A 19,139-nucleotide genomic window follows, 5' to 3' on the forward strand; every position below is an offset into this window, starting at 1 on the left:
ATTTTGAGAAAACAAAATTTAAGAAGATATAAATTTTTTTAATTGTGTCTGGGATGGGAATGGATATCAATTTTGAAGATAAACCACAATATCAATTTTTATATTCATTTTAATCACACTTTCCTAAGAAAGTCATGTCAAATGTTTTTCAACTGTAAAGGATATTTATAGATGGGGAAAAGTTATACCAATTCTTTAGAAATGCAAATCAGGAGGAAAAAATACGAAAACTATTTGAGATGTTAAATTTAGTTAAATTGAAAACTATTCCTATTACTTCATGAAAATTAATGATAAAATTTTGGAAGAGAAAGAATAATAAGACACAAGCCTCAAGAACTAGACAGAAGTAGTAGTGGCTTATCTAAATCTAGGAATTAAAAAAATCTATTAGTGTGGAAAAAATGGAAAATAAAGGCATGGTTTGTCCTACATCATTCTGTAGAATTTTCCATTGTATCTTGCCCAAATTCAAGAAGGGCAAACCAAGAATATATTTTACAAATTTATTTATGATTAAGCTGAACTTGACTAAAAGTCACCATGATATAAAATTGTTGGCCTGTTGTGAATTCCTTCTTTTAATATGCAGCACAGCCGTTCTAGATACTCTCAAATTAAAAGGGATCTGAAGATGGTATGGTAACTACAGTGATTGTAGATAAAACAATGTCAAAATATTCTGAGTATGATTTATGACAACACAACTAAGTTGAGCTATAAAGATAATGCAAATCCCAGCCTAAAACAAAAATTGATTCAGCTTTTTATTTTTATATTTCAAATTAACTAAGTCCCTTTAGTTTGGTTTATTTTGCCTAGTTCAAGCTGAAGATAATTTACATGATCAGAACTCTTTCTAAAAGTATTGAGTCTTAATATTTCTTATATTGTTCTGGTCCTACGTAAATTAGACACCTATAATGATTTTACAGGTTTCAGAATTACATTAACAAAATGCTGTCAACTAACCAAAATCTCTTACCTTGGCTACTTGCGTTACTGCACTAGCTGCTAATGCTGCATTTGCAATATCTTCCAGTTTACTTCTTGAAATAGCAGAAATAAAATTTAAATAATATGATTCATAGAGTTGATTTCGAAGATCCTAAAAGTACAATGAATACTTCATTCTTATAGGATAGTATAAAGGATGATGATAATTTAAAATCTTTTAGACACATTAAGATCAAGGTTTTAGTGGGTAATATTCATATTTAAAAGATAAGCTATATAAATGATACAAAAAATGTATCCCAAGAGAACAAAGTTATGAAGAGGCACTGGTTACTTCGTTATCAGATGTAACTGACATGTACTTTAATAATTAAAGTTATGATATTATATTAGTAATAAAATGTTATCAATTACAACAGTGCACAAAACTGCTCTGAAATAGCATATCTGTGTTTTTCTTAAAAGTATCCATAAGTGGCTCTCTTATATAGTTTAAATGCTTATTATATTTAGCAGACACTAGACACTACCTTCTACTTCTTCAGTCATGTGATGAAACAACAAATACATCTTTCACTGTACACAGACATGTTACAATTCCAAAGCAATTCTAAAAATATTCCTTTTGATCATCCAAAAATATTGTCATTTAAAATTATGTTAACACTTAAATTTACTTATCTTCTTAAACTCTAGGCAAATACATATCTAAATAAGCATTCTTCTTCAGATCCAAGATATTGTCAATTATAACAGGCACCATATTTCATGGAACATTAAGCAAGAATTAACACTGTCGATATTATACGCACCATCAATTTTAAAATGCTATGATTTCAGAGATGGTGAAAGGTGAAAAACTGAGGGTTTGAAGGCTGGGTGAAGAAGGTGGCTAAGCAGTGCAGTGGTTCAACGAAACCTGAGAGGTTGGATAAATGGAGATTGATAGAACTAAGAAAATAGTATGCACATTGAGAATATTGGGAGCCTGCTTCTCACTGTCAGAGAAAGGAGAAAGGAAAAGCTGGAATGAATCCAATACTTCTGAACTAAATCAATTTTGGAGGTTATCTGTCTGTCTGTCTATCTTAGATAAGTAGCAAGATTTACAGCATTAAATACTGATACAGACAAATTACCCATGATATTTTTCACAGAACTACAACAAACAACCCAAAATTTATATGGAACCACAAAAGACCCAGAATTGCCAAAGCAATCCTGAGAAACAAAAACCAAGCAGGAGGCATAACTCTCCCAGACCTCAGGCAATATTACGAAGCCACAGTAGTCAAGACAGTGTGGTACCGGTACCAAAACAGACATACAGACCAATGGAACAGAATAGAGAACCCAAAAATAAATCCAGACACCTACGGTCAATTAATCTTTGACAAAGGAGGCAAGAATATAAAACGGGAAAAAGATAGTCTTTTCAGCAAGCAGTGCTGGGAAAGCTGGAAAGCTGCATGCAAATCAATGAAACTGGTACACACCCTTATACCATGCACAAAAATAGCTCAAAATGGCTTAAAGACTTGAACGCAAGACAAGACACCATCAAAATCCTAAAAGAGAACACAGGCAAAACATTCTCTGATATCAACTGTACAAACATTTTCTCAGGACAGTCTCCCAAGGCAACCGAAATAAAAGCAAAAAAACCCAAGGGGACCTAATCAAACTGACAAGCTTTTGCACAGCAAAGGAAAACACAAAAAAACCAAAAAGACAATTTACAGAATGGGAGAAAACAGTTTCAAATGATGCAACTGACCAGGGCTTAATCTCTAGAACATACAAACAACTTACACAACTCAACAACAAAAGAGCCAACGACTCAATGGAAAAATGAGCAAAAGACTTGAATAGACATTTCTCCAAAGAAGACATAGAGATGGCCAACGAGCACATGAAAAAATGCTCAATATCACTAATTATTAGAGAAATGCAAATCAAAACTACTATGAGGTACCACCTCACACCATTCAGAATGGCCACCATTAATAAGTCCACAAATAACAAATGCTGGTGGGGGTGTGGAGGAAAGGGAAACCTCCTACACAGCTGGTGGGAGTGTAAGCTGGTACAACCACTATGGAAAACAGTATGTACTTCAGAAAACTAAATATAGAACTACTATATGCCCCATCAATCCCACTCTTGGGCATATATCTGGATAAAACTTTGATTGAAAAAGACACATGTGGAGTTCCCGTCGTGGCGCAGTGGTTAACGAATCCGACTAGGAACCATGAGGTTGCGGGTTCGGTCCCTGCCCTTGCTCAGTGGGTTAACGATCTGGCGTTGCCGTGAGCTATGGTGAAGGTTGCAGACACGGCTCGGATCCCGCATTGCTGTGGCTCTGGCATAGGCTGGTGGCTACAGCTCCGATTCAACCTAGCCTGGGAACCTCCATATGCCGCGGGAGCGGCCCAAGAAATAGCAACAACAACAACAACAAAAGACAAAAAGACAAAAAAAAAAAAAAAAAGAAAAGAAAAAAAAGAAAAAGACACATGCACCCGTATGTTCACTGCAGCACTATTCACAATAGCCAAGACAAGGAAACAACCTAAATCGCCATCAACAGATGAATGGATTAAAAAGATGTGGTATATATACACAATGGAGTACTATTCAGCCATAAAAAAGAACAATAATGCCATCTGCAGCAACATGGATGGAACTAGAGACTCTCATACTAAGTGAAGTCAGAAAGAGAAAGACAAACACCATACGATACCACTTCTATTTAGAATCTAATATATGGCACAAATGAACCTTTCCACAGAAAAGAAACTCATGGACTTGGAGAATAGACTTGTGGTTACCAAGGGGGAGGGAGTGGGATGGACTGGGAATCTGGGGTCAACAGATGCAAATTATTGCCTGTGGAATGGATAAGCAATGAGATCCTGCTGTCTAGCACTGGCAACTATATCTAGTCACTTCTGATGGAGCATGATGGAGGATAATGTGAGAAAAAGAATGTATATATGTATGTATAACTGGGTCACTTTGCTGTACAGCAGAAAACTGACAGAACACTGTGAACCAACTATAATGAAAAAATAAAAATCGTTTAAAAAATAATAAAAGGAAAAAAAGAAAAATGGCATAGTTGGGTTTATGCAAGATAAAAGAGAAAGCTGAGCATTATCAGCTATATAGGATACAAAATATGTGACCTTCACTAACAAATAATAATTTGATTCAACAGTCAATAATAAGTAAAGATGTCTGTGACTTCTGGGAGGCACTGTTAGCTACTTATCCAGTATCAACTATTTTCTCCTTCTCCCTTGCTAAAAGGATACAGATTTTATTTGGGGGTGGCAATACACTCATCGAAATATTAATGTGTACTCCCTTGAAGCTAATTCTGTCCAGGGAGACATAAATGGAAGTTTTGAGAGTTTCTAGGAAATTTTAGTTTTCCTGATCAAAATTAATACAGCTTGCATAGTCCATTTCCCCATTCTTGCCTTGAACATATATGTGTTGTCTACAGTTGCATCCATGAAGCAACAGGCAAGACAATGAAAAACAACAAACTGAAGATGACACAGATCATCTCGTTGGAGTTTCTGCTATGGCATCATGGGCTAAGAATCTGACTGCAGCAGCTCAGGTTGACCCTGAGCTGCAGGTTCAATCCCCAATTCCCAGCCCAGCACAGTGGGTTAAAGGATCTGGCATTGCTGCAGTATGGCTCAGAGTCAACCCCTGGTCCAGGAACTTCCATATGCTGAAGGAATGTCCATAAAAATTAAAAGAAAGAAAAAAAAAAAGACGGCAGATCAAAAAGATAGAAGGGCCCTGAATCTTTAATTATCTTTTAGAGCTCCTATACTAACTTGGACTTCCTATTATCTTTGGAAACTAAAACCCTATTTTTAAAGCTAATATAATTAGGTTATCTATTTTTTAAAGCCAAACTCAGTCTCAATCAATATAATGCTTCTTCAGTCAAAAATTTTTAAATCTTTCAGTTTATTTAAAATTCAAAAGGAATCTCAAAGGTCATGGTGGGAAATTGGGTGAGGGAATTTCTGATTTTCTGCACTGGACATCTAAGAACTTTTTTGAAGAAAAAAAATCTGTTTCTACCTTTAAGAATCAGGAAAACAAAAACTCATATTACCTGACACAGTCTGTCAATATTTTCTTCAGTTGGCATTACAAAATACACTGCAGGAACATCTGGAATAGGATCTCGATCAGAGTGCAGAAGCCTAAAAGACATAAAGAATGTAAAACAATTTTTTCTTAGTCACTTATCTAAAAAGATAGATAAAACAGTATTTCTCAAACTGGAAGTTCAGCAGTTCAAGGACAGTGATCAGCTCTTGCTGCAATTAATCATTTAACCCAGCTTTCTCCTTGTATCAATGTTAATATTATTTATTAGTAAAATCCTAAAATTAGTCTTCATTTCTACTCCAATCACGTTACTTCTAATATCTCTTATGGTCAGGCAGTCTCTTTTACCAATATTCTTCTTGATGAAAACTAAAGCACATTCAAAATCAACTGTATTCCCAATTTTCATAGGAATATGTAAATTTTATATGTGGGGGAGTAAGTGGGAGGAAAGTGCAGCTCTCCATGAGAGGAAAATAGAAAGCTAGAACTGTCTTTAGAAGCAATGAAAAAACTTAACCACAAGTAAAAATAAATATTTTTAATTTTTTAAATAAAAGGTATATGAATGCTTCTTTTACACTTTAATAAGACAATCTATATTTTTCTATTTACTGATTTATGTGAGAATGCAAAAGATTCAGCTAAGCATTTCATAGAGTACATCAGTTGATAGTTTTCTCTTTTACAATTCAGGGAATCTATTAATTCCAATATCACAATATCAAACAACAAAATGTCCTTGGTAAGATTTTACCACGCTTCAGGAATTCCCATTGTGGCTCAGTGGTAACGAACCCGACTAGTATCCATGAGGATGCAGGTTTGATCCCTGGCCTCGCTCAGTGGGTTAAGGATCTGGCATTGCTGTGAGCTGTGGGGTAGGTCACAGACGCAGCTTGGATCTGGCGTTGCTGTGGCGTAGGCCAGCAGCTGCAGCTCCGATTATATCCCTAGCCTGGGAACTTCCATATGACACACATGAGGCCCTAAAATGAAAAGAGGGAGGGAGGAAAGAAAGGAAGGAGGGAAGTAGGGAAGGAAGGAAGAGAGATTTTACCATGCTTATATCAGGAAATATGAGTAACTTCTATTTCTGAAATATTCAAGTCCCAATTCTACAAGCAATATTCTATATATAGTCTTCTATATCCATCCTTCAATATGTACATTTATTTAAGTCATCCTTCTATAAAGAAGAGAGTCAAAGAGGCACGTGTTGCCAGTGAGTTCGCATTTAATAACTTTTTTCCATCTGTTTGGCCTCAGCTACTGACACCAGGATTACAATGTGCTGGCAGTCATTGGTTACTGTGTTCTTACACTGGCTGTCCAACTACCTAAAGGGCTACAAACATCATTTCATGTTCTGGGAATTTGTAACTACTGTTTCCTACAAATCATCCTAAATCGGATTGCAGAATATAAAGTAACTAATGAAGTATTCTCCAACAAAGAATAGTCAGAGGCAGAGTGAACAGAAATTTACCAGAGTATCTGTGTAATCTTTTCATGCTCTGATAGCAACAGCAACAGGTGGGGAGAGAGAATGCACAACTCTCAAATTGACAGACTATCTTGTTACTCTTTAAGGAAGTACTGAGGCCTCGTTTTTGTTAGTCACTGTTTCTGAGCCACTATGGTTCAGTAGATAAACAGCCCAGAATCAGTGGTTAAACAACCTGGCCACAACTATGCTATGAATTACCTGTATAACTGGGGGACAATCACTCACACTCTATAAAATTTAGTCTTTTCATTAGTAAAATAAAATAAAGGAGTTAAGTAGTAGGGAAGCAATAGCAACCAATTCTTATAATAAACCATCATATCCAAAGATGGCATCAAGCTTAACTTTAGTTCAGCTCCTAAGTATTAACATGTTACCAACAACAAATTTGTATTTTAAATCTGACATAAAAATGAAAGGAAAAACCTGTCAAATACCATATTTCATCAAACTTAAGGTGCTACTGATTTTAAAACATATTATTATTATTATTATTATTATTGGCTGTGCCTGTAATTTAATTCCCAGGCCAGGGATTAAAGCGGTGCCACAGCAGTGACAATACCAGATCCTTAACCTGCTGAGCCACCAGGGAACTCCAAAAAATATACTATTAAAACAGGCAGAAAAACGCTGCCAATTAAACTATGTCATGGCATTAATGGGAAGAGAGACTCTAATTTCAGAAACATGAAAAAGTAAAAAGTGTATTTTAGAGTTAATGCAATGTTCTATTAAATTAAAACAAATATGCAATATAAAATTGAAGTGAACCAGATTCTGATGTTATTCACTGGAAATCTAAAACCACATTCCCAAGAAAAGAACACATTGTATTTCAATATATTATAATATCACAAAATGAAAATAGATAACATCATAAAAAGAACTACAAATAGGTTAGAATACCATAAATTTGGACTCCTTTAGTACATAAAAGTATTAGTATCTATTCATGAATATAGCTCCTCTCTAAATGTTCTCTTAGGCTAATTCTACAAAATAATGCAATCTGTCTTATTTATCAGAGATGTCATAAGCAATATAATCAAATAAATTCAGTAGTTTAGAGGACAATATAAATAGCTCCCTAAGGTGCTTAACAGTCATTACTTCCTACTTACTGAAATTTTCCATATTAATGATACACTAATTTAGATATTCCTCTTTTTAAAAAGTCTATTTGGGAGTTCCCGTCATGGCTCAGTGGTAATAAACCCTACTAGCATCCATGAGGATGAGGGTTCAATCCCTGGCCTTGCTCAGTGGGTTAAGGATCCAGTGTTGTTGCAAGCTGTGGTTTAGGTCTTAGATGTGGCTCGGATTTGGCACTGCTGTGGTTGTGGTGTAGGTTCGTCCTCTGACTCAGCTCCTAGCTTGGGAACTTCCAAATACTGTGGGTGCGGCCCTTAAAAAAAAAAAAAAAAAAAAAAAAATATATATATATATATATATATATATTTGCATTCAAGGAATAAAAAAGTTTTTAGAGCTGAAAGAGACCTTGAGACAACCAGTTCTTTCCATTTATGTAAGAGAGTAAATGAGTCTGTAGGAAAAGACACAAGAGAGAAAATTTAAATTCTGAAATTTTAAAGCTTCAGACTGGACCTCCCCTGTGGCCTACGGCTTAACTATATGGTGCTATCTCTGCAACAGTTCTGGTTCTGGCCTTGGAACACCTACATGCCATGGGTGGGGGGAAAAAAAGCTTCAGACTGAGGATTATTTTCAACTTCAGAAATAAAAGGTTGAATAAAAGAGGAGGAAAAAATGTTGTTCTCTTAACAACTTGACACTATTTTCTTGGTAAATTTCCCTTAATAATTTGATTTCAGGGAGTTCCCTTCGTGGCTCAGCAGGTTAAGAACCCAACTAGTATCCATCAAGATAAGGGTTCAAGCCCTGACCTTGCTCAGTGGGTTAAGGATCCTGCATTGCCATGAGCTGTGGTGTAGGTTGCAGATGTGGCTTGGATCCCACGTTGCTGTGGCTGTGGCATAGGCTGGCAGCTGCAGCTCCAATTTGACCCCCAGCCTGGGAACTTCCATACGCTGCGGGTATGGCCCTAAAAAAGACAAAAAAATATTTGATTTCGGGGTGGCTAAAGGCATTTTTAACAATGTATTTGAAAACAAATGCCTTTACGGGAAATAGGTTAAAACTCACAGATGCAGAGTGATTCCCATATCTCTCAGCTCCTTCACAGATAGCAGAGGAGAAATGATATCTTGTCCAAATCTGTCATAAATGAGCACCTAAGAAAAACAATCATGTTTTTTAAACATCATTATCAGTGAACAGTCAATAGAACCCAATGTTAAGATAATGCTGAAGTACATTTTATTTTAATATACTGAATTCTTATACTTACTGCAATTTAACATTTTCTACAATTATTTACTAAAATGTCCATTCATCTAGTAATCCATTCTTTTATTTTTTGGCCATGCCCACAGCATGTGGAAGTTCTCCCTCTAGGAAGAGAACTAGAACCATAGCACCAAGTAAAGCTGCTGCAGTGACAATGCTGGATCCGTAGCCTGCTGTACCACAGGAGAAATCTCAGTAATTCATTCTTAAAGGCATTATTACTCAGGCTAATGTAAATTGTAATATAAATATCTACTTATAAAATACTTCTTCTAGGTTAAAAAACAGAGACTATAAAATCTTTATCTTAAGCTAAAATAAGACTTTGAATATACAACAAACTCCCCTATCTAGTTCATATATAACCTTTTCTAGAAAGAGAAGTAAAAATACAGTTACTCTCAAAACTAATGCTTAATAAGTTCTAAAACTATAAAGAAAATTTGTTAATTTAAGTATCTCAGGTTAGTAGATATACATTTTAAAAAGTAAGTCCCTAAAACTTCCTTATTCTCTCACAGTTATTTCCTCACATTCTAAATGCATTAAAACTGATAACTTTGATGAGTAGTAAGGATTCCAGCTGGGTCTTCTAACTCAAAATTAGTTTGAGTTAAGGCAAATAAAAAAGACACTTCAGCCTAGTAGATATTTTTCACAACTACATCAAAAATCCATTATGAAGTAAGAAATTGCTAATGAGAGGATGAAACATACAAAAATATGCTTTTCTTGAATGCCAGCATGTCCTTTAGAAAAGCTAAAAATCTTCCTGCTCCAGTTATAAATGACTGGATGTTGCAACCTTCAAAAATATTCCTTCTTTAAACCTCAATATATGTGTATTATTAATCCTATGATAGAGAAGTGATAGGGGAAGAATTTAACACAAATCTGTACCCAAGAAATTATCAAATTATTTAATTCAAATGCTCAATATAGGCTCTAAAAACAATAAACAAGTATAGTTTATACTAGGAGCGATAAGATGCCCACAAATAAACAGGAAGAAAGAGGAAAATGAGGGGACACGCTGAAGCCTTAACTATGAATTCAAATAGATGACTTTAATTACCTTTACAGTTAACCCAAAGGACTTATAAGAACTCATGAGAGTTTTCAAAACAGTCCAAACTGTAACAAGTTGATTTGTTCTTTTTTTTTTTTTGTCTTTTTTTTGTCTTTTCTAGGGCTGTACCCACAGCATATGGAGGTTTCCAGGCTAGGGGTCTAATGTAGCCACCGGCCTACGCCACAGCCACAGCCACAGCCACGCAGGATCTGAGCCGTGTTCTGCAACCTATACTACAGCTCATGGCAATGCCAGATCCCTAACCCACTGGGCAAGGCCAGGGATCAAACCCGCAACCTCATGGTTCCTAGTCGGATTCATTAACCACTGAGCCACGATGGGAACTCCTGATTTGTTATTAATTCTTAGAAGTATAAAGTGACTGTAAACTAGTAAATTTCAATCTAATCCACTGTTTTATAATCTCTATGAAAAAAAGATACATTCATCATGCGATTTAGAATGAAGAAGCTCAAAGATAGGAATTTTTAAAGGTTCTCTAGCATTTCTTGAAGGAGAAAGATTATAGATTGCCTTTTGGTCCAATTAACAGTTTTACTCACAGTTTTATAAATCATAAATTAATAAAATGGCATGCTCGTTTATAGATCACTTTCTCATGAATTGGTTAAAATGGACCAGTCGCCCTAAATCTGACTAATCTTAAGGAAGCTTGCAAGATCCAAATTCTGGATTTGCAAAGATAAGGAACAAAACATCAACTGGAGTAAAGACTTATCAGTGAGGCCCCAAAGAAGAAATCAGTTGGATTCTCTCCATGAATATTACTATCACTGCCTGTCTCACTCCATAAAGTATTTACCCAAAATAACTCACGTGAGTTCCCAACGTTGCTCAGCGGAAACCAATCTGACTAGCATCCATGAGGATGCAGGTTCAACCCCCAGCCTCACTCAGTAGATTAAGGATCTGGTGTTGCCATGAGCTGTGGTGTAGGTTGCAGAGGCGGCTCGGATCTGGTGTGGCTGTGGCTGTGGTGTAGGTCAGCAGCTATAGCTCTGATTAGACCCCCTAGCCTGGGAACTTCCATATGCCGCGGGTGTGGCCCTACAAAGACAAAAACAAAACAAAACAAAGCAAAAAAACTCACATTTTTCTCTCATCCTTTAAGATGTCTTTTTTGTTTTGTTGATGGTTTCCTTTGCTGTGCAAAAGGCTGTAAGTTTGATAAGGTCCAATTTGCTTATTTTTGCTTTTATTTCTTTTGCCTTGGGAGATCCATAAGAAAATACCCTATGATTTATGTCAGAAAATGTTTTGCCTATGTTCTCCTCTAGGAGTTTTATGGTGTCATGTCTTATTCTGAGGTCTTCAATTCATTTTGAGCTTATTTTTGTATATGGTTGTGAGGGGATGTTCTAATGTCATTGATTTTCATGTAGCTGTCCAGCTTTCCCAACACCAATTGCTAAAGAGATTATCTTTTCTCCACTGTATATTCTTGCTTCCTTGGTCATACATTAATTGACCACAGGTGTGTGGGTTTATTTCTGGGCTCTCTACTCTGTTCTATTGATGTATTTTTATGTTTTTGTGTGTAGTACCGTCTGAAGTTTGGAAGGGTTACGCCTCCAGTTTTGCTCTTTTTGCTCTGGATTGCTTTGGTGATTCTGGGTCTTTGGTGGTTCTATGTAAATTTTGGAATTATTTACTATTACAGTTCTGTGAAAAACACTACAGGAGAAAATATTTGCAAACGATGTGATCGACAAGAGGTTAATATCCAAAAAATACAAACAGCTCAAAAACTCAATATATAAAAAAAATAAAAAAATGGACAGACATCTCTTCAAAGAAGATATACAGATAGCCAACAGGAATATGAAAAGATGCTGAACATTGCCCATCATTAGAGAAATGCAAGTCAAAAAACCACAATAAGGTATCACCTCTCTTCAGTCAGAATGGCCATCATCAAAAAATCTACAAATAGGAGTTTCCGTTATGGCTCAGTGGTTAACGAATCCAACTAAGAACCATGAGGTTGCGGTTTCGATCCCTGGCATGGCTCAGTGGGTTAAGAATCCGGCATTGCTGTGAGCTGTGGTGTAGGTTGCAGACGTGGCTTGGATCCCACATTGCTGTGGCTCTGGCGTAGGCCGGCAGCTACAGCTCTGATCGACACTTAGCCTGGGAACCTCCATATGACGCAGAAGCGGCACAAGAAATAGAAAAAAGACAAAAAAAAAAAAATCTACAAATAATAAATTCTGGGGAGGATGTGGAAAAAAGGGAACCCTAGCACAATGTTGGTGGGAATGTAAATTGGTGAAGCCACAACTGAAAACAGTATGGAGGTTCCTTAAAAAACTAAAACTACAGCTACCATATATGATCCAGGAACCCCACTCCTGGGCATTTATCAGGAAAAGATGAAAACTCTAATTTGAAAATTTACAGCAATGTTCACAGCAGCACTATTTACAACAGCCAAGATATGGAAACAAGCCAAGTGCCCATCAACAGAAGAGTGGTTGAAGAAAATGTGGTATATATACACAATGGAATATTACTCAGCCATAAAAAGAATTCAGTGTTACTATATGTAGCAACATGGATGACCTAGAGAAAATCATACTAAGTGAACTAAGACAAAGACAAATATTATATGATAACACTTATATGTGGAATCTAAAAAATAATATGAATGAATCCATACATAATTCAGAAACAGACTTACAGACATAAAAAACAAACCTATGGTTACCAAATGGGAAAGTGGGGAGGAAAAAACTAGGAGTATGGAATTAACAGATATAAATTACTATACATAAGAAATATACAACAAGCATTTCCTGTACAATACATGGAACTATATTCAATATCTTATAATAACCTATAATGGTAAATAATCTGAATAACTGAATCACTTTGCTTTACAATTGAAATTATCACAATGTCATAAATCAATTACGAAAAAAAAAACTCACATTTAGAAGCCACGCTAAATAAGATATTCATGCATTACAACTAAAATGTGCTACTGTTCAGTATTAACAAGAAACTCCACCCAATCACCATCAATAAGAGCTAAGAGAAAGAAAACAGTCCCCACTAAAATAACCTTTCTTACCTTCCATACTGGTTCTCCAGCGCTGTTTTTAACATGAGGCACATTGAAATTCAACATACGCTTCAAAGCCACTGGAAATGAAAAGTCTTATTAAATATTACCAAAGTTTTTTAGGATTTCATTTCCCCAACATTTATTACCTACTACCTCAAAACAAAATGCATAAACCACTCTAGTAAAACTAATACATCAAATGGCTGGTGTGTAAAAGTAGGGTCAGACTCTGTAAGACCATTTCATGAACAGCTAATGGGCATGTGTCTGGAAGATTTTCTAACATACAAAAAGTATCTGCCTCCAGATGAAAATGTGCAAAATGTTCAGGAAGAAGCCTTTTCCATGTCTCCTGATGATATCACACCACATTTTATATGAATGCAAAAAGTAATTCTGCCAATTGTGAACTTGCAGTGGCCTCAATATATAACTAGTGCTATTGTCTATTTACTGTGTGACTGAAAGCACAGATTAAGATCAGTCTTTCTAAAAACAAAAAATCATGTATATTTAATTGATTCATATACAAAATCTTCCTACAGCAGATCTATTTTTCAATTATCCTGGAGTGTATTCTATGACCTATCAGATTCACTCTCTAAATTGTTAGATGATGTTATGATGGTAACTGGTTAACTCCTGCTAAAAAAAATATACAATTCTATAATCATGGCACTTATACCCTATGGGTTACAGTATTTTGTAGTTTTAACTGTTCATCTGTTTATGTGTTACAGCAGACTCAGAAATATATTCAAAGGAAAGCAAAAATCTTGATATACTTTTATATGAAGTTGAGATGGCCAAATATTCAAGGGCTAGTACTGATTAGCTGATTTAATTTTTAAGAGATTGGTAACCCTAAAATCTACTTGATTTTTAAAAGCACTTGGGTTAGGTTTTAATAATACAAAATAACCTACAAGCTAAACACCTACCAGAGAACTTTAAAATACTCAAATCACCTGGTTATGAACTTATAGCATATTCATTCACTCACTAGTAAAACTTCTATTAAATGCTTATTTCCCAGAGTTCCCATCATGGCACTGTGGAAACAAACCTGACTAGGAACCATGAGGTTGCAGGTTTGATGCCTGGCCTTGCTCAGTGGGTTAAGATATTCACGCATTACAGTGCTGCCGTGACCTGTGGTGTAGGTTGCAGACATGGCTCAGATTCCGCGTTGCTATGGCTATGGCATAAGCTAGCGGCTATACCTCTGATTCAACCCCTAGCCTGGGAACCTCCAAATGCCGGAAGTATGGCCCTAAAAAGCAAAAAAAAAAAAAAAAAAAAAAAAAAAATGCTTATTTCCCCTTTTTTGGCTGCGCTCATGGCATGCAGAAATTCCTGGACCAGCAACTGAAAATCCATGACATAAAAGTGACAATGCTGGATCCTTAACCCACTGAGCCACTGGGGAACTCCAGAATGCTTATTTCTTGAGGCAGGTAAAACAGTAAGAGATTGTACTTGAGTAATATATTTATATGTGTGTAGATAAAGAGATAATTTTTTGGTTAAATGTTAGTATCTAATGTCCAGCCAATAATACATATTGCCAATAATTTAGACCTACCAAAGAAGCACCCAGGTATTATATTACACAAAAAATACATAAATAAAAAAAACTCTTTGGCACTTAAAACTGAAATAATGCAGGAAGAATACAGGGTGCTCTAGAATTAATTCTTCTACTGGGCTTCAGCAAAGCTCTTCCTCCCACCATCAGGCAATACAGACACTACCACCTGGCTGGCACTCATGGCCCAAGAGAGAAAAATCTTGTTTTTAGAAACAGCTGTTCACCCTTTTGACATAGGACAACTAGGAAGAATCACAGCCTGGGTTGCTTATGAGCCCCAGGTGAATGGTGTTCTCCAGAGGTAGGTCTTTGTTAACTCAAAGAAGCCAGTATCAGCAGATATTCCCAGAGCTACCTTCTCAGATCCATCTTAATGAATTTCCTCAATTCTGAGCCTTGGGTAACTTGCTAATAGGGATTCTGACACAGTGGATTTGTTAACAGAGTACATGGCCAATATGTAAGAATGAGGGGTTCCTGTTGTGGCTCAGGGGTTAAAGACTGATGTTGTGTCTGTGAGGATGTGGGTTCAATTCCTGGCCTCACTCAGTGGGTTAAAGATCCGGTGTTGCCACAAGCTGCATGCAGCATAGGTCATAGATGTGGCTTGGATCCAGTGTTGCCCTGGCTGTGGAGTAGGTCACAGCTGCAGCTCCAATTCAGCTCCTGGCCTGGGAACTGCCATATGCCACAGGTGCAGCCTTAAAAAGAGAAAAAAAGAATCTTTAAGAATGTAATTTTACATTATTTTACATTAGAGTAACTCTCTAAAGGCTTAAATTATTGCTTTTAACTGAAATGATTAAATATACCATACACACCTAGACTTGGCTAATGTACTTTCACCCTCACCTGGAATGTTTTTTCTTTGCTCACTATATATTCAACTACACGTACTATCACTCAGCAAATGTTTAGTGAGTGTTTGCCACCTGCCAGACATAGCTCTAGCTGTTGGTACTAAACAAAATGGACTGAATAAAAGTGACCTATCTTCAAGTAACTGTCATTCTAGCTGGGGGAGAAAGACAACAAAATAGTAAAACATATGATACGTGAGATCATGATAAGTGCTATGAAGGAAAACAGGGGAGGAAGGAGGAAGAGGGAGTTGTGAATTTTAACTTAAGTAGTCAGGAGAGGCCTCCTGAGAAGGTAACATTTGAATAATGACCTACAGGAGGTGACGGAGTGAGCCATGCAGATATCTCTGAAAGAGTATTCCAGAAAGAACACAAAAAGGCTCTGAAGTGGAGCACTCTGGTGTGTTCAAGGAAAGGGGAGAGTAAAAGGGATTGAATCAGAAAGTTAAGTGGAGAGCAGATCATACAGAGCCTTGTAGACCACTGTCAGATTGCTTTGGCTTTTACCATGATTGAAACAGGGAAACTAATAAATGACTTAAAGTGCTAGAGAGTTTTGAGCAAATATGTAACATGATCACTTGGGATACTATGTGAAGAAAAATGAAGGGAAACAGAGTTTTAAAAGCAAGGAGACCAAATAGGAGATTACTGCAGAAACTCATGGTGGCTTGGACCTGTGTGATAAAGGTCAGATTCTAGGCGAATTTTCAGAGCAAAGCTGGCAAGATTTACTGACAGATCTGATGTGAGATATAAATGACAGAAGTCAAGAAAGTGTCAAGGTTTTTGACCTGAACAACCACAAGAATGGAGTTGTCATTACTTGATATGGGGTAGACTGAGTCTGAGGAGAGGTCCAGGCTAGAAATATAAACGTGGGGATCATAGCATATAGAAAGTACTGAAAGCCAAGAAGCTACATGAGATCACTGTAAGAGAGAAAGCAGTTGATTTGGGGTTCTCCTCTAAGAAATGGGAGAGTTGAGCAAGAACCTGCAACAGAGAGGCATGCATGAATGACAACGGTAACATAGGATTCTGCCTGTTGAACTAAAGGATAAGACTAGAGTGTTTCAGGAAACTGTAACAAAAGACATGATTTTTGAAGTGACTTTAAAAGATGAATAAAGACTCTTCAGGCAGGCAAAGCAAAAAACTGGCTAGTTAAACTTTCTATAACTTAATTACCTGGAAAATGGAGATAAAAATACATGTAAAAATCACTTAAAACAGTCTCTGACAATACTAAATGTTCAATAAATATCAGCTATTATCTACCCAAATAGACTGCAAACTCCTTTGTACCAGAGTCTTATATCTAGAATATTTAAGAATCAACTGTGATCTATTTTCCAAAACATTCTCAATGGGCATCAGGCAAATGTTTACTTCTGCCACTACAGCACATATAAAGATGTCTGCCTTTCTCCCAAAATAAGACAGAACTCAACTGTAGTACTAATTTGATAAATCTGGAATAACCTATGTAGTAATGATGTGAAATATTGCTACAATTAAATTTATTACTGCAGAAATCCAAATTATGTGCTATTAGATTTTAATATTCTACAAAGTTTCTGCATATAAAAATTACTAACAAATTTAATTTTTCAAAAAGCTCCTTTATATTGGCATAAAGTCTTTCTTAACATGTTTTTTATTTTAATATGCAGTATGACCTAATTCACTGAGGTTCAGTAAGATGTTGGAACCATACTGCAAAGACAAGTGGGGTTTCTATTTGTTTATACAAATAAAATGAATGGCAGGTATTCCTCAAATTTTATTTGGACTTTCATGTATTTAAGTTATGCCTGACTTCATCTGATAGTTTACACTAAATTATCCATTGGTGGAAAGCAGAACATAACTCATTATGCACTGTGTATCATTACTACATTAAGGTCTACCATTAATTTTTTCTTTGAATTCCAAAGGAAGGAATCAAGCATAGCCAAAATCCTTTCTATAGACCATATTAATTGTAATCAGTTGTTTTCCTACACAGATTTATATGCAAAAGAACATAATTACAAGAGACAGAATTTCCAAATATGCATATTCTTGATGGCTTATTTCTACTAGCTCCTCAGAATTAACAGTTTGCCAATTTTCGAGACAATTAGCTAACAGGTATAATCCATTAGTTTGTAGCTAACAGGTATAAACCAAGTTGTCATCACAAGTTTCCAAAAAATATGGCAAAACTAAAATTATCTAAGATGGAAAAAATACCAAAGCTCAAAGAGAAGGAATGTGTATTTTTTAAAACCGTATTTCACAATATACACAGGAGCTATATAATTACGTTCTATTAAACATGAAACTAATAACGCATAGTTTAAGAACACTAATTTGCCAAATAATTAAAATGGGAAAGGTTAATTCATTTATTTTGCCATTCTTATACCTCATTCCAGCATGCTGAAGACAGAAATCTTTTAACACTGAGCATTTCTCATCTGGTACCCCCAAAGATTGGTCCAAAGGAGAGAAATGGCAGAATGTAATCTGCTCTGAAAAGAACACTTAAATTTTGTTATTGTGGTGGAAGTGCCGGAAGATGCAACTCTAAATATTGAAATGGGAGAAAACTGAACCATGCACAGAAACAAATCCGAAAGACCTCATAGGCAGCAACACAGGGAGGGGAAATGCCAGCTGCTAAATCTTGTCGTAAAGGCCTTCTGAGGTCCAGTAGGAAAGCGACAAGTGCAGGACAGGACCGTAGCAACCTGCTCACCCGAGAAGCCACTTCTCTGGCACCACTTCCGAGGGCCGAGTTTTCAAGCTAATGGAATCTCTTCCCTAAAAACTCAAGAGGGGAGGGGCTCTCGATGCTCGGAGAACAGGATTAAACTTTTGAAGGTCCACCTCTGAGCTGCACGCACCGCGACCGAGTGAGGGCGACAAGCATAGGAAGCTTGTCCTCACTGCAAGCATGAAACCTCAGGGAAGAGAAGAGAATAAGTCGGTACCTGTTTGTCTCTCGCGAATACTTGCTGCCGCGGCCGCCGCCATCTTGACTCCCACCATTCACTGCCCGGCTGGCAAGCGGAGCCTGTGGATGACGTGGCCGCCCCGACCGCCCCGGAAGCAAAGCCCGGAGGGGCGGGATCATAGAAGGCCGAGCCCCGCCTCCCCTACGGTGACCCTTCCGTACCCTCAGCAACAAAACTTGCCGAACAAAGAATGAGGGAATCATTTTTGGACACCTAGGCAGTTTACTTTTCGGAGGCGGAACAGTGGGAATTTTTATCCTATCAAGCCGCAGGTTCTTAAAGAGTAGCTGCCTTAAATTGAGCTCTTAGGGTAGAAACGTGTTGTAGTGCCAAGAACATATTGACTGTTAGTTTGGTCGTTTGCATATCTCTTAAGTGTGATAATACTCCTGGGGCTTAAGGGTCACAGGACTAAAGTAAATGAAGCTCCTGGAACAAAATCGGCACTTAAATGCCAGCTCCCTTTTCTTTTTACCAGCGCAGCTTGTTTCCCTTTTGCTCCCCTTTCCAGGGAAACGGTCAGCTTTGGTGTAT

General features: G+C 36.7%; 1 protein-coding gene across 7 annotated transcripts in view; it reads right to left on the reverse strand.

The window, feature by feature from the left end:
* Positions 1 to 18,719, reverse strand: part of SCFD1 (sec1 family domain containing 1) — a 156,477-nt gene extending 137,758 nt beyond the window's left edge. For 4 of the 7 annotated variants that reach the window (XM_021099902.1, XM_021099900.1, XM_021099899.1 and 1 more), the window contains exons 1-5: positions 18,582 to 18,719; positions 13,153 to 13,223; positions 8,783 to 8,871; positions 5,105 to 5,195; positions 986 to 1,108 (exon numbers count right to left, since the gene is read on the reverse strand). In XM_021099902.1, the coding sequence (XP_020955561.1) occupies positions 986 to 1,108; positions 5,105 to 5,195; positions 8,783 to 8,871; positions 13,153 to 13,223; positions 18,582 to 18,639 (432 nt within the window). In that variant the 5' untranslated portion in view covers positions 18,640 to 18,719. The remainder of the gene's footprint in view (positions 1 to 985; positions 1,109 to 5,104; positions 5,196 to 8,782; positions 8,872 to 13,152; positions 13,224 to 18,581) is intronic. The other 3 variants (XM_021099904.1, XM_021099906.1, XM_021099905.1) reach the window with 2 other exon arrangements.

Source organism: Sus scrofa, chromosome 7 (genome assembly GCF_000003025.6).
Source record: "Sus scrofa isolate TJ Tabasco breed Duroc chromosome 7, Sscrofa11.1, whole genome shotgun sequence".
NCBI classification, from domain to species: Eukaryota; Metazoa; Chordata; class Mammalia; order Artiodactyla; family Suidae; genus Sus; species Sus scrofa.